This window comes from Benincasa hispida, chromosome 5, assembly GCF_027475165.1.
Source record: "Benincasa hispida cultivar pf3 chromosome 5, pf3_genome.v1.1, whole genome shotgun sequence".
NCBI classification, from domain to species: Eukaryota; Viridiplantae; Streptophyta; class Magnoliopsida; order Cucurbitales; family Cucurbitaceae; genus Benincasa; species Benincasa hispida.
The window spans coordinates 61,021,728-61,038,622 of NC_143482.1; the positions used below are offsets into that span (position 1 = coordinate 61,021,728).

At 30.5% G+C, this 16,895-nt stretch overlaps 1 protein-coding gene across 2 annotated transcripts; it reads right to left on the reverse strand.

Annotated features, from left to right (window-relative positions):
• Nucleotides 1-969: 969 nt before the first annotated feature.
• Nucleotides 970-4,882, reverse strand: LOC120069744 (glycerate dehydrogenase). Of its 2 annotated transcripts, none has more exons than XM_039021536.2 (13): nucleotides 4,695-4,882; nucleotides 4,522-4,605; nucleotides 4,083-4,223; nucleotides 3,836-3,957; nucleotides 3,648-3,729; nucleotides 3,399-3,471; nucleotides 3,234-3,325; nucleotides 3,063-3,137; nucleotides 2,832-2,939; nucleotides 2,642-2,719; nucleotides 2,517-2,561; nucleotides 2,123-2,237; nucleotides 970-1,136 (listed from the first exon to the last, which is right to left on the reverse strand). In XM_039021536.2, exons 1-13 carry the CDS (start codon nucleotides 4,815-4,817, stop codon nucleotides 1,114-1,116), a joined length of 1,161 nt encoding a protein of 386 aa, XP_038877464.2. In that variant the 5' UTR covers nucleotides 4,818-4,882; the 3' UTR covers nucleotides 970-1,113. The 2 variants fall into 2 exon arrangements, with proteins under 2 accessions (XP_038877464.2, XP_038877465.2); XM_039021537.2 differs by having other exon boundaries at nucleotides 2,089-2,237; nucleotides 4,695-4,881.
• Between the last annotated feature and the right edge of the window lie 12,013 nt (nucleotides 4,883-16,895).

Here is a 16,895-nt window from a genome sequence, read left to right on the forward strand (position 1 = left end):
AAAAAAATCCCAATTGATCATTTATTAAAATTTGAGCATATTCCAAATTTTATCTTAAATTTAAATCAAGTTTAGCTTTTATCTTCGATCCAAATCAAATCAAGTTTAATTTTTTTAACATTTAGTTTGATTTATTTTAGCCCCTCCATTTCAAATGATTAATATTTTACCATTGAGATTTAAATTTTGTTTCAATTTAGTCCCTAAATTCTAAGATTTACACTTTAAACCTCAATTTTTCACTTAGCATTTTCTGTGTTAATGTCTATTAATTAATATTAAATAATTATGAAATGTAATTTTAAATTTAATTTAAATAGTGAAACTTAATTATTTATAATTCTTTTAAATTAAAAAATAGTCATTAACACAAAAAACTTAAACTGAATATTAGTGAAAAATGAGAGTAAGAGTATAAATCTTATAACTTAGAAATCAAATTAAAACAAAACTCAAATTTGAATGAAAAATTTATATCAATATAAATCCAAATAATTAAATTGAAACTAGACTCAAGACGAAATGTATAACATTTTAAAATTTAAGAACTAAAATGAAACAAAGTCCAAAACATAAGAACCAAAAAGGTATTTTCTTTTAAATATATATAGTTTTTTTTTTTCAAAAATTTCAATCTACACCAAAATTTTGAGGTTTATTTAAACTTTAAATTCATAATTATATTAATTAAAACTCTAAACTTTTATGTGTGTCAGTTTCCACCTTCCTTTAAATTTAGTGAAAAAAATATAGTTTCAATTAAACTTTTAAATTATTAAATGAATGAATTTAAACCCTCAATTAAGATTATATTTGAAATTACTCATGCATTCAATTATTACACATGTAGATTTCTTCGAATATCTGATTGATAAACTAGACGATTAAAATGGAGGTAAACACAAACAAAATAGATAATTCAAACTAATTAATATATTTGATGTTGTAGAACCAAGTAATGGACTTGCATTCAACAAAAAAAAGATAGATACACATTATTATCAATTGTCCAAAGTTCTACATTCACCAATTTCACCCAGAAATACAATCTCCATTTACCTCCATATCTATAATGCTTGCATTTTTTGCTCAAAGATCTTTTAGCATCATACTTCACAGCTTTGAAACAGGCAGTCCTGCCAATACCACAAATTATGAAAGAGAATTGAACTATAATAAGCTCCGCAATTTTTCAATTAATTTCAAGGAAAGTATCAATATCAAACTATAAACCAATAACTATATCAATTTAAATATAACTACAACTTTTTGTAAGTTTATCGATCCTTTTGGAAAAAAATTCGTGTGGATTTTATTATTATATCAATTAAACCCCTAACTTTCATAAATAATTCAATTTAGACTCTTAGTCAAAATTTCTTTTGAAAATCGTTCATGCATTTACTCTAATCATCCACTTTTTTAAAACCGACATTTGAAAAAGTCCTCACACATTTGAGAACTAATGCAGGGATGATTTTCAAAAGTAAGGTGAATGTCTAAATTGATTGATATTTGTCAAATGAAATTTGGATGATTGATACACTTATGAAAGTTCAGTATTTTAATGAAATTTGGATGATCGATACACTTATGAAAGTTTATTATTTAAATTGATACAATTATTAGTTCAGGGTTTTAATTGATATAACCTCCTAAAATTTAAATTGATATTTGCCCTTAATTTAAATACTACTTTGGTCTCTCTACTTTTCACTTTGCTTTATGCTGTGTACTTTTAAAATGTTCATTTTGGTCATTACAATTTTTCATTTTGGTCTCTGTAATTTTATCAAGTTATCATTTTGACTCCTATTTGCAAAACATTTATAAAAAAATAAACAATGGAAGTTTTTTAATACAAATCTATGGCTGCACTTTAAGAAATTAAGTAAATGAAGTGATGTCAAAGTTGATCGGAAAAATGAGACAAAAATGAAAATGGATGATCAAAATCGTCGCTTTTTAAAAGTACATAGACCAAAATGAACAAAAGTTAAAGGTACATGAATCAAAATGAACATTTTGAAAGTAGAGGGATCAAAATGGACTAAAAATCAAAAGTATAGACCAAAGTAATATTTAAACCTTTTAAGTTAGGTAGATTTTTGTTAAGCGTTACCCAAGGCCTTGGCATTCACAATGCTCGGAGATGCAGCTGGAGGTGAAACGTTCTCGTCAAGGAATGGTTCTACTCGGTTCGGATCGGACCAAACAGGATATCCTTTAATTTTTCCCTGTGGATGAACAAGCAAGGGTTTTAAGCTCAAAATGTAAATAGAAATCAAACATACTTGTGAAGTGAGTATAATGGCATGTTCGGGAGAGATTTTGAAATGGTTAAATTCACTCAAAATATATTTAATCATATAAAATTGATTTTGATGATATAAAAATGCATTTAAAAGTTTAAATTAAATATTAATTTAATTTTAAGTAATTAAAATCGTGTTTCGGAGTGATTTTAACCATCTCAAAATCATTTCCAAACATACATAAATTTGTAGATGGCATACCAGGACATTAAGAGCAGCCAATGTTGCCATTCCTTCGCGAGTCCACTACAATGATGGTTATGAAAGAGGGTCAATGCTTCTGTAAAGAGATCCTCATTTCACTGTCAAGCTAGGAAGAGATTTACCTTGGAAGCAGAAGCAATGTGAGGAACAACAATCGCATTCTTCATATCAGCTAGTCCAGGTTTCATGTATGGTTCATCCTAATACAGTAAAGAGTGACGAAACAAGACATGCATTCAGGGATGATGATCATTTTCGTAATTGCAAATCAATTTTAAGATCAGAAAGTGAGTGAATTGTGAGTAGAAATACCTCAAAAACATCAAGGCCAACTCGAAACATCGGATTCTCTTTCAAATGCTCAACAAGGGCTGCTTCATCGATCACAGGTCCCCTACTGCAGTTAATGAGGATTGCATCCTGCGATTATAACATAAGTTTAAAGAAACATAAGAATCCTAAAGAAACATAAAAATCCCTCTCATGGGGTTGGGTAGATCAAAACTATAATGGAAGAGAGAAAAGAGCTTTAACAAGCTTCACCTTCTTCATGGCTTTAAGACTTTCTTTGTTCACAAGATGGAAGGTGGTTTTATCCAGTACTGGATGAAGACTTATCTATAAATTCAAAGGAAAACACAACAGCTAATTTATGTAACATAAGGGAAGACGAGCTCTTCAGAAGCATGCTCATTAATTATATCGAAGTCATACCACGTCGGCTTCTCGAAGCACCTCATCCATGGATGATGCTCTTCTCCATGTCACAGGAGCTTCACCGTTGGCTTTCAGGAACTCACCATAGGCTGCAATTAAACAAGCATTTCAGCTAAAGGAACTGAAACTCATTGCTTTTAAGAATTATTGGTCAAGACATGCCTGTAACGAACTTTTCGAGTCTGGTTGACTGGTAAAGATCAAAGTAGATCAGGTTCATCTTAAACCCTTCTACCTGCAAGAATATAACAAGAAATCATCAAGTGAAAACGGGCACTATACCCTTTAATGATTAATCCAGAATCAATTATAGATGACAACTCTTCGTTTGAAATCCAATTTCAAAAACAAAAGAAGATTAGATTGAAACTAGAATAATTAAACCAGAGTCAATTGAGTTGGGAAAAGTACCATCATTCTTGCATAAGCAGATCCAATACGACCAGCTCCAATCACACCAACAGTCTGTCCTTTCAGCAAGTTTCCAACAAACCTATTGAAAAGAAATTACTTCAATCTATTAGGTCATTTTGGTTTCTATTTTGCAAAAAAAATAAAAAAAAATAAAAAAAAATTCAGTTCATGGCAGATAGTCATACAAATTGGGAAGCCATCCATCATATCGGCCTGCCCTCATGAACTCATCAGCTTCAACTATCCTTCTCGCAGCAGCAAGAGAAAGTGAAGCTGCCAACTCTGCTGTAGTTTCTGTAAGTACTCCCTAAACAAGTAGGAATTGAATGATACAAATCCATGTCTATACCTCAGTATATGCAGAATTAAATATCTAATATAACAGAGAATTAAATTAAAAAAGTAGCAGTTTAGAGAGTAAAATAAACTTACAGGAGTGTTTCCTACAGCAACACCATACTTATTAGCAGCAATAACATCTACATTATTGTAACCAACAGCCATGTTACTAAAAGCTTTCCCTCCCGCTCTGCTTAATGCAGAAAACAGCACCTCTCCCCAATCTTCAGTCAACTGAAACATCCAATAAAACAAATCTCAAAATCCTCATTAGTAAATGTACAACAACCAAACGATTTTCCAACTTCAGTCAATCAGGAGTCGCATGTGAACGAGTCATCTTAATCACTCAAATCATCACAATTGAAGTCTTAGAATCCTACTATTAACTAGCTTTTATATAGAGATTAAGTTTCCTTCTCTTATTTCCTCAACGAATCTATACTTCATTCGCTTCGAATTCGATTCAAACTATCCAAAATGCATAAGAACTTTCTGATCAACAGAAACTAATACGATTAAGTTGAAATACCTGTCCAATGACGCCGTCGCACTTATCGCCGATGAGAGCAATAATATCCTCAACAGAGAGTATCGTCTTCTTCTCAGTACAAATCTAGAACACGAAAACGAATACAAAAATGTTCAATCTACATTAAAATTGCCGCCAAGAAGCAGAAACAAACAAAAAGAAAGAGAAATTACTTCGACTCGGCAATCTTGCTCGATCAAGAGATTGATCCAGCGAGTTCCAGGCATAGGCTTAGTGCTCACAACTCTGTATTTGCCATTTGGATTCCATACTTCGATTTGAACCGGTTTCGCCATTGGAGCTCAAACCTTCACAGCTTCGAAGCTCTTTTCTCCACCACCGAAGTGAGCGATTGATGAAGGCCTTTTTCATTTCGGTTGGTTTTTAAAAATTTCGATATAATCAAGTGCGGAACGAGTACTGGAGGGAAGATTTGGTTGTCCAATAGAATTTGGAGAAATTTTGACTGCTGACTTTTTGGGTGTTTGACTGTTGGGTTTGGTGGGTTGTGTTGTAGTGGATTATTGAAGAAGGGATTTGTGTCTCTGCTTTGCTTCAGGATGGAAGTTGTTGGACCTCTCGTTTTGGTGAAGATGGATAATAACGATATTGCCCCTTTTAAATAGTCGCCACGTTAGTACCTGCTATCCTTATTAGTTTAAACGACGGAAATGCCCCTGAATCTTCCGGCCTTTAAATGTCCGAATGAAAACAAGTTTATTCTATGTTTTCAGATGTAAAAATTTGAGGTGAAATGGCGTTAACATTTAATAGAAAATTTTGAATGAGGTAAAAATAAATAAATAAATAACTATAGGTTCTTTTTGGGTTCTGTTCAAATTTAATTTATTTATAAATGAAAATTTCATATTGAAAAAAAAGTTAAAAAATGAAAAAAAAATGAAAATTAGAGAAAAAAAATAGCACATTGAAGAAACTTCATCCTTCATCAAAAATGATATTAACGTGTGAAACTATATAATTGTGCGTAATTAAGACCATAAAACTGAAAACTTGAATTGAACTAATGTAGTTAATTAAGAAAAATCTTGAAATTTTGTCGGATGAAAAACAAAATAAAAATTATCTTGAAATTTCCATCGATATCTAAAAATTTCGTCAAAATGGGGAACAAAATTTTACCTTATTAAAATTCGAGGTCACCAAAATCTCAATTTCGAGATTTCAATAGAAATTTCTCACCAGGTTGTAGTAAGCAAATAATATTTAATTGATAATAAACTATTAATAATTTATTTGTGAATATAGTTTTTGTTAAAAATTATTTTGTAATATTATACAATTCATAATATATTATAAATATTATAAAAATAGATGTCCAATGGTGTCCTAAAAGCTATGTGTCAATCTTCATGTTGTCCGTGTGTCTTATAAATATTTATGTTTGATGTCCATGTAAGATGATCCTACTTACTACTTTGCCTATAAATATTGACATTTTGTGGATCTTAAAATATACACATTAGTGAGAAATCCACTTCAAAATTCCACTAAATTTTCATATTATCCAATTTTATGGTTTTAGTTATTTTATTTATATTATATTATATTATATTTATTATTATTATATAAATATATTATTATATTATATTTTCTCCATATCTATATTCTCGTTGTTTTCCTCAATTTCACAACACCTTTTCAGCACGAGCTCCTATCGTTTTCCTCGCTAAAGGTAGGTTCTAAAGGTATGTCGGGTTTTCCTTTTTCGTTATACTTAATAAATTTAATGTTATTTTGCATATTTAATATCTATTAAATTTATAACATAAATACAGTATTTTATGATAGTGCTACCATGGCAAATCTCACAAAATTAGAATTTGTCGTCCTTGATATTAACGCAAATAATTATTTACCATGAGTGCTCAATGCTGAAATCCACCTAGATGCTATAAACTTGGGAGAAACAATTAAAAAAGGAAATACGATATTCATTCAAGACAAAGCAAAAACTATGATTTTCCTTGGTCATCATCTCCATAAGGGATTAAAAATGATGTATATCCACATACCTTGTGGAAAAATTTGAAAGAAAGGTATGATCATAAAAAAATAGTTATTCTTCCTAAAGCTCGTTATGAGTGGATGCATTTAAAGCTACAAGATTTTAAATCAATAAGTGATTCCAATTCCACATTATTTAAAATCAGTTCAAATCTGATGTTATACGGAGAGAAAATTATTGATGTTGATATGTTAGAGAAGACATTTTCACATTTCATATCTCGAATATGCTCTTGCAGTAGCAATATCGAGAGAAAAGTTTTAAACAATATTCTGAACTAATTTCATGTCTTCTCATGACTGAATAAAATACCGAATTATTGATGAAGAATCACGAATCTCGGCCAACTAGAACAACACCGTTTCCTGAAGTACTATGAATGTTAATAATCATGGTCGAGGTCATGATTGTGGCAGAAGAAGAAATAATTATTATTTTCGTGGTGGTCGTTCTAATCATTCAAATTTCAAAAGAACCACACAAATGATGCTGACAAAGGAAAAGTTTCACAAGAGAATAGTTCAAAAAGTGTTGAAAATAAATGCTTCCGATATGGAATGACTGGGCATTGGTTACGTACTTGTCATACGTCAAAACACTTAGTTGACCTCTATGAAACCCCTCCGAAGGAAAAAGAAAAAAAAATGTGGAAGCAAATTTTGCATACCAGGATCATGACATATTTGACCCATCTCATATGACAAATTTGGATGTGGCGAACCTTTTTAAATCTTCCGAAGAGAAGATTGACACAATTGATGGAACATCAAGTGTTTCTTTTGACTTTGAGAATATCTAGACTTAATGTTGTTGTTTTCTTTTATCTATCTTCATGGTTTTTTTAGTAACTTTTATATATTTTAAGTATTGTTTTTCTTATTGTAATTATTTTTTTTTAATGAAGAAACATAGATCATTTTTATATGTTGAGTACTTTAAAAATGAGCAAAAAAGATATATGTCTAGAAGACAATGCAATCACACACAATACTTACAAATAAAAAAAAAAACTTTTCTAAATTGACAATGCTGAAAGCAAATACAATATCTGGTTCTGCAAACTTGATCGAAAGTTTTGGAAAAACAAATATTATTTTGCCTAAAGGAACAAACTTTACAATTGATAATGCATTATTCTCTAATCAATCAAAGAGAAAACTTCTAAGTTTTAAATTAAAGATATATGTTGCAATGGTTATCATATTGAGACTTATAGTAAGAATAATGTGGAATATTTATATATTATCTCTATTGTCTCAAATGAAAAACGTATAGTGGAAAAGTTGTCTGCTTTATCTTCTGGATTGTATTATACTCATATACGAGTAATTAAAACATATGTAACAATGAACCTGAAGTTCATGAATTCAGATATATTTGCTATTTGGCATGATAGCTTAGGTCGTCCAGGGTTTATAATGATGAGAAGAATTATTGAGAATTCAAATGGACAATCATTGAAGAGCCAGCAAATTTTTCAATCTAATGAATTATCATGTGGTACTTTCTCTCAAGGCAAATCAATAATTAGACCATCACCAGCTAAAGTGGGAACTGAATCACTTGCATTTTTAGAACGAATTCATGGTGATATATGTGGACCTATTAACCCACCAAATGGACCATTTACATATTTTATGGTATTAATAGATGCATCCAGTAGATGATCACAAGTGTGCTTATTATCAAGTCGAAATCTTGCATTTGCAAGATTACTTGCTCAAATAATTAAGTTAAGAGCATAATTTTCTGATTATACAATTAAGACTATTTGTCTTAATAATGTTAGTGAATTTACATCCTAAGCTTTTGATAATTATTGTATGTCAATTAGGATAAGTGTTGAACATCCTGTAGCTCATGTTCATACAAAAAATAGTTTAGCATAATCATTCATAAAACATTTGCAATTAATTGCAAGACCATTACTTATGAGAGCTAAGTTTCCTTCATCTGTAGGGGGACATGCTATTTTGCATGGAGTGTCACTTGTATGCATTAGGCCAGTAGCTTACCATAAGTACTCGCCATTACAATTAACGTTTGGTCATTAGCCAAATATTTCTTATATGAGAATTTTTGGATGTGCATTATATGTTCCAATTGCTCCACCACAATGCACTAAGATGGGTGCTTAAATGAGGTTAGGAATATATGTTGGATATGATTCTCCATTAATTATTAAATATCTTACCCCATGACAGATGATGTATTTACTACACAATTTGCTGATTATCATTTTAATGAGATAAATTTTCAACATTAGGGGGAGGAATCAAGAAATTGGAAAAATAAATTACATGGAATGCATCGTTATTGTCTCATTTTCATCCCCGTACAGATCAATGTGAACTTGAAGTTCAAAAGATAATTCATTTGCAAAATATAGTAAATCAATTACCAGATACATTTATAGATGCAAAGAAAGTAACTAAATCACATATATCAACTGCAAATGTTCCATAAAAAATTAATATCCCAACACAACAAGTTGTCAATAATGAGTCTGGAACACGCTAGAAGCATGGTAGACCAATGGGTTCTAAAAATAAAAATCCTCGAAAATGAAAAATAATTAATAGTAAAAAAGACTTGGTTGAGGATGTAAATACCCATAAAGAAATCCTCGACATGACTAGTGAGGAAGGTGAAATACCTAAAGATAATAATGAGATTTTAATAAACTATGTCATGATAAGAAAAAGATGGAACCAAACTAATGTAGTTATTGACAACATTTTTGTGTATAATGTTGCTCTTGATATTATATTTAAAAATGAGTATCCTGAACCAAAATATGTTGAAGAATGTCGACATAGAAAAGATTGGCTTCAGTGGTGAGAAGCAATCGAGGTAAAATTAAACTCACTCAAAAAGTCAGGTTTTTGGACCAATAGTCCGAACACCAAAATGTGTCAAACCTGTGGGATACAAAGGGGTATTTATGAGAAAAATAAATGAAAATAATGAGGTCACAAGATATATAGCAAGACTAGTTGCACAAGGTTTTTCACAAGCACCTAGTATTGATTATGAGGAGACATATACTCCCATGCAATTACACTAAGATATTTAATTGACCTGACTGTGTATAGAAATCTGAATATGCATCTTATGGATGTAGTCACAACATATTTATATCGATCTCTTGATAATGATATTTATATGAGAATCTCAGAAGAATTTAAGGTACTTGAAATATATAAATCAAATTCCCGGGAATTGTTTTCAATAAAGTTACAGAGATCACTATATGGATTGAAACAATCAGGATGGATGTGGTACAATCGCCTAAGTGGATATTTGTTGAAAGAAGGATAGCAAAATAATCCAATATGTTCTTTGTTTTTATAAAGAAATCACAATCAAGATTTTCTATTATAACTGTATATGATGATGACTTAAGTATAATTGGAACTCTTGAATAGCTTTCAAAGGTAATAGAATATCTTAAGAAAGAATTTGAGATGAAAGATTTTGAAAAAACAAAATTTTGCCATGGTTTACAAATTGAGCATTTAGCAGATGAGATATTTATTGATTAGTCAACTTATACAAGAAAAAATTTGAAAAGATTTTATACGGACAAAGTGAAGGAACCATGAAGTCCACTGCGGAAGCGCATATTGTTTCCAATTCCCAATTTTTCACAGAATTAAAAAAATAGAGGAAAAAACATGCAATTCATAAATTAATTTACAAAATGCAAATTGGAAAGAATTAGGGTTAGAAATTACATACTCTTGAAGAACCAATTCTTCACGAAATTCCTCTCCAAAAGGTCATGAATCTCCAATGAATTTCGATATCCAAAAACGTAGTAAACCAAAAAGACACCACGAAGCAATGCCTTCTGTATTCTCTTTTGGGTAGAGAATTGGCAAGAGGTGTGGACTCTGCTTCTTTTGGAAGAGGTTGAGAAGTTTTTAGAAGGATATTTTTCTTCTTTGCGAGTGTGTACTTTGGGAAAATCTCATAGAGCAAAATTCTTCTGTGAAAAAGATGAAGACCACCAGAAAACAAAACCATCCATTCACCACGTTAATATGAAAGAGAATTAAGGTTCCCTCCCTTTAATTTCAAAACTAAATTAAAATAAAATTAATTTAATTTAAGTAATATATATATATATATATATATATATATATATATATATATATATATATAAATAACTAACTTATTATATGTATATATATAACTATATGTCATATAAAAAATAACACATAACATATAGTTTTTATATTGTATCAATACAATATAACCTATAATTTTAATTTCTCTCAATGATACATGGTATTTGATATAAATCCAATTCATATCGAATTTAATTATACGAATCTCATCCATATAATTAGTGTCTGAATCATATTCAAATATTTAATTCCTCTCAAAATAAACTTTATATCATAATGTATCAAATACATTATATTCATTATATCACATATAATTTAATTTTAAGTTAATTATATCACATATAATTAATGCCCTCAATTAATTTGAACAATTCAAATTAGTCCAAAATTAATTCTCAATAATCTCTATTGAGCTATGAGGGAACCTTATGGACCTATAGATTGAAGCTCCAATGGTACTTGAATAATTGATTAAACTTCTTTAATTAAATTATTCAACATCCATTAACTGTAAGTCACTCCAATAAAGACCGACAATTGCACTCTTGTCACATAGATATATTTATGTGTCCATTAGATATAACCAGTCAACAACGCGATGACCCTTCACAAATTACTCGTAAGTATAGCTAGGCCAAAATTATTGTTTTACTCCTATAGTTACATTTAACTCCTTAAGTACTATTGATCCCTCTAATGAACAATAAGTCATAGTCCAACTATGACCAAACCTCTCTTGAGCCAAGAGAGGGTGTGGTGTCACGTTGTTTAAGTACCAAAATCAACTATTAAAGAAGCAATTTATTTACTTACCCCAACATTAGGAAATGAGTGAATTCCGTCTTGTGTAGCTGTATTCCCAGCTCCCCAATCAAATGAATCCCAAAATGGTAGGTTTATTAAGTCGGCGATCTGGCCACTCTCACCCATACAAATCAAAGGACTGTCTTCATAGGTAGGAGTTCACAACTCATTCAGGATTAAGGTTATGTTACCTATGGTCATCCTAGTGAAATGAAAGTCTTAATTATGAACGACGTTATATAACGAGACAAAACATTTCGTGGTCCGGTCTTATACAAATCCTTTTATATAGAACATCCCTGCTCACATGTCTCGACATGAATGATTAAGATCAGATCATTTGCAACACTTTACAACAATTTTAGCATCTACAAAGTGAGTCGTATTTATAGTGTCACCAAGATAAGGTATCCAACCTTATTCATCCACTACAGACCATATAGGTTATCACTTAAACATGATCTACCTGTATGTCTCTACATACATGTTTAAGCTGAAGGAACTCTAAATATAGAGGGCCTATGAATGGAAGCGGATCGTCTAAACTCCATTATGAAAAAACTCAAATATTCATAGTCATACTAAATAGATTATGCATTAAACCATAAATTATAGCATGCTTTGAATTAAATACAAAGGATGAGAAACAATACCTTTAAAGAACACTTTTTCGAGTATATCCCTCGATCAGTCACGTACACAACGAGCAAGAACTCGAACTCCCTCAAACACCAGAAACGAGTATCAACTCGATCCTCGAACAGATTCGGACACAACCACTAGATTACCTTGATATTTTCGGTGTGAGAATCTAGGAATGATGGGTTCTAGCTTATTTTGGATTGAGGGAAGAGTTAAAGAAGAGGAGGAGACGATCGAGTAAGCGATAACACTGTCGTGTAGAAGATGAGGTCTATCACATAGACTCGATGCTCAGTCGTTTAGGCTCTCTAAAGCTGTTGTGTAGTAGAACTCTTTTTACTCAATTGCTAATTGTGTCACGTAGAAAAAATGTGATTAGAAAACTACTTTTTCATCTTTATTCCACTTTTCCATAAAACCGTATAACCACCCAATAAGGTCAGGTATTAAGAAAAAGAAATTTTACTTATCATATAATTAATAAATACAATAACTAACTTATCATATTATATTTATAACCTATAGTTTTAATATTGCATCATATGCAACATATAAACCATAATTCTTTTTTATATTTTATGGTATTTAATATAAATCATATTTATATTAAATTTAATAACTATGGATCTAATTCATAGAAATTGTATTTGAATCATACTTAAATATTAGTTCCTCCAATCAAACAATAATGTATCAAATACATTATATCAATTATATCATATATAATTGAATTAATTTAATTATATCATATATAATCAAATTCCCTCTTGTTAATTTGAACATTTCAAATTAACCCAAAAACTGATTCTCATCTTGAATCCATTGAGCTACCAAGGGGACCTTATGGACCTGTAGCTTGAAGCTCCAACGGTACATGTAACTGATTAAACTCTTTAATCACATTATCCACCATCCGCTAACTGTCGGGCACTCCACTAAATATCGACAGCTGAACTCTTCGCACTACAGATATAGTTATATATCTATTGGATATAACCAATCAACTGTACGATGACCCTTCACAAATCGCTCGTAAGTACAGTTGAGCCAAATTACCGTTTTCCCCCTATAATTAAATCTAACATTTTAAGTACCACTAATTCCTCTAAAGAATAATATATCATCGTCCCACTATGACTAAACCCCTCTCAGACCAAGAGAGGGTGTGGCATCACATTGTTCAAGCCCCGAAATCAACCCTTAAGGGAGCAACTTATCTATTTACTCCTACTTCAGGGAATGAGTGAATTCCATCTTGTGTAGCTAAGTTCCCAGCTCCCCAATCAGACGAATCCCCAAAATGGTAGACTTGTTGAGTCGGCGATCTGGACACTCTCTCCCATGCAAATCAAAGGATCGCTCTCATAGGCATGAGTTCACAACTCACTCAGGATTAAAGTCATATTACCTATGGTCATCCTAGTGAAATGAAAGTCTCAATTATGAACGACGTTATATAATGAGATGAAAAATTTCGTGGTCCAGTCTTATACAAACTCCTTTGTATAGAATATCCCCACTCACATGTCTAATACATAAATGATCAGGATCAGATCATTTGTAGCATTTTACAACATTTGTAACACTTACAAATCGGGTCATATTCATAGTGTCACCAGGATAAGGTATCCCTTCTTATCCATATACTACAGACCATTTAGGTTATCACTTAAAACACGATCCACTTGTATGTCTCCACATACATGTTTAAGTTACAACAATAACCATGGATCTTAGTTTATTGGTTTGTGGTTAATGCAACTAAAATATCAAATATTCAATAGACTGAAGTGAATAAAATATCATATATTATAAATCACAAAATGTTTGTTCATACAAGTGTTTACAAATTACAGGACTCTATGAGATTTAGGGCACCAACCCCAACATAAGCTACAAAAGATAACCTTGGATGTTAATTTATTGGTTTTATGGGTTAAAGCTACTAAAATTCGAATAAAATATCTCATATTTTATTAAATAAATAAAATTATTTGTACATTACAATTACAAACTACAGGACCCACGAAATTTAGGACATCAATCTCAACACAAAGTACATTCGTTAAATATTCCAATGGACGGGAAAGATAAATTTCGACCTCGAGACAGTAATGAAGAACTCCTTGGTCCTGAAGTACTATATCTTAGTGCAATTTGTGCACTTATATATCTTGCTAATAATACAATACCAGATATTGCATTTTCAGTAAATTTATTAGCTAGATATAATTCTTCTCCTACAAAAAGACATTAGAACGGAATTAGATCTCCGAGGAACAATCGATATGGGTTTGCTTTATTCAAATAAATCAAATTATGATCTAGTTGATTATACAGATTTTGGATATTTATCTGATCCACACAAAACTAGATCTCAAACAGGTTATCTGTTCACATGTGGAGGAACTACTATATTATGGTGATCGGTTAAACAGACCATAATGGCCACTTCTTCAAATCATGTTGAAATTCTTGCAATTCGTGAGGCTAGTCGAGAATTTGTATGGATGACTCAGCACATTCGTGAAAGTTGTGGCTTGTCTTATAATAAAAATCTTCCAACAATATTATACGAAGACAACACAACTTGCATATCCGAAATCGAATGAGAATATATTAAAGGAGATAGAACAAAACACATTTCACCGAAGCTTTTCTACACTCATGATCTTGAAGAAAAGCAACATCATTGTACAAAAAAATTGTTCGAAGGATAACCTAACAGATTTATTTATAAGGGCATTACCAATCATAACTGTTGAAAAATTAGTGAACAACATTGGAATGTGGCGACTCATAGAATTTAAGTGATGTTTTTGTAAGGGGGAATAAATATATTGTATTCTTTTAGGAGTATATATTATATGAAATATGTACTATTTTTCTTTCACTAGAGTTTTTTCCCATTGGATTTTTCCTAGTAAGGTCTTAACGAGACATATTTCATACATATTTGAGCATCTAAGGGGAAGTACTATTCAATGCTTAGTGTCTTAAAATTCATGTGTCAATCTTCGTGTTGTCCATGTGTCTTGTAGTTATTCATGCTTAGTATCCATGTAAGACCACATCCTCCATGCCACATTGCTTATAAATAGTGACATTTGGTGGATCTTAAAATATACACATTGGTGAGAAATCCACTTCAAAATTCCACGAAATTTTCATATTATCCAAATTTATAATTTTAGTTATTTTATGGTTTTAGTTATATTATATTATATTATATTATATTTATCATTATTATATAAATATATAAATATATTATATTTTCTTCATATTCATGTTCTCATTATGCTCCTCAGTTTTACAACATAATACATATCATATATTTTTTTAAAAATGAATTGAGTTTATATATTGTATTTATAAATATTCTAACCTTCATTTATTATATTTCTATATTTTAAATTTAACATAAAACTCTATTCGTATTGAGGATGTCGATCGAACACTAAAAATTTGGATCAAATTTGTCTTTGATCATAGCATTATTTGGTTCCAACTTTCAATGAATCTACAAGATCATAAATAAATAATAATAATAATACTAAAAAAGATAAAAACTTGTGTTAAAATAACAAATGGTCAGATATCATTAGTGATAATGCTCTAGAAAAGGCATATTTGTCAATCGAGTATAGCTCAATTGACATACAAATGTGTTAATAATCATGAAGTTTGTGGTTCGAAGCCTCATACCCTCAATTGTACTCAAAAAGAGAGGAAAAGGACTACTTACAATTTAATTGTCATTTATCATTCTGACATGGGAGATCACCTATACATAGAAATTAATAGTTCTAACTTACAAATTAAAAACATCCTTAAAAACATAAACTTAAATAATTTAAATAAAACTTTAAAAAACTGAAAATTTTGAATCTAACAATAAAATAAAGATTTTCGCAACAATCTCCTTGAGATTTTCCTTTGTTAGAGACCTAGCTTCTAGCATAGAAAATAGAAATACAAATTGTCTATGTCGTAGAGCTTTTGTTAGAATGTCGACAAGTTGTTTAAAACTACAAAAAATAAGCTTGATTTCGCCTTCTCTCTTTTTTTCTCTACTTCTTTCAATAATCTTGATTATGATGTATCTCATTCTACCACGTTGTACCAGATTGAAGGCACAAACATTCTTGTCACAAAAACCTATGTATAGGTTTTTTGGGTTCAAAACCTAAACAACTTAGCAATTTGTGGAACCATATTGCTTGATTTGCAACGGATATGACATAAATATATTCAACTTCAGAGATAGTTTTAACCACAACTTCATGTTCTCTTGAAGTTCCACAAGAAAAAGCATAACTAAAAATATTTTTAAAATTATCAACACAACCAGTCCAACGTATCAATTAAGTTTTTTTTTTTTTTGAAAGGTAGATTGTGCATCTTCCCTCCTTGAAAACTGTTGTAGATCTTATATAGAGAAATGGAAATATTATCAATCATGTTTTGCATTTTTCAAAGTTGTCATCATGTCTAAAACATTAATATTATCTTTTGTTTTTCTCTACTTTGGTATTAAAAGCATGCTGACATAGTGAGGCGTCACTTAAAATCACATAAAATAATTATACAATGATTTAGTGATCTAAATAAGTTTTGAGATAATCTCGAAACATATAAAATATTGTAATTGCAAACAAATTGTCTTGCCGGATGAAAGAATTTGTAAGCTAATATTGTGTGATTTGTTGCTAGAATTTTATCCTTTCTCTACATTTTCTTCACATTTCTTCTCTATATATTGATAT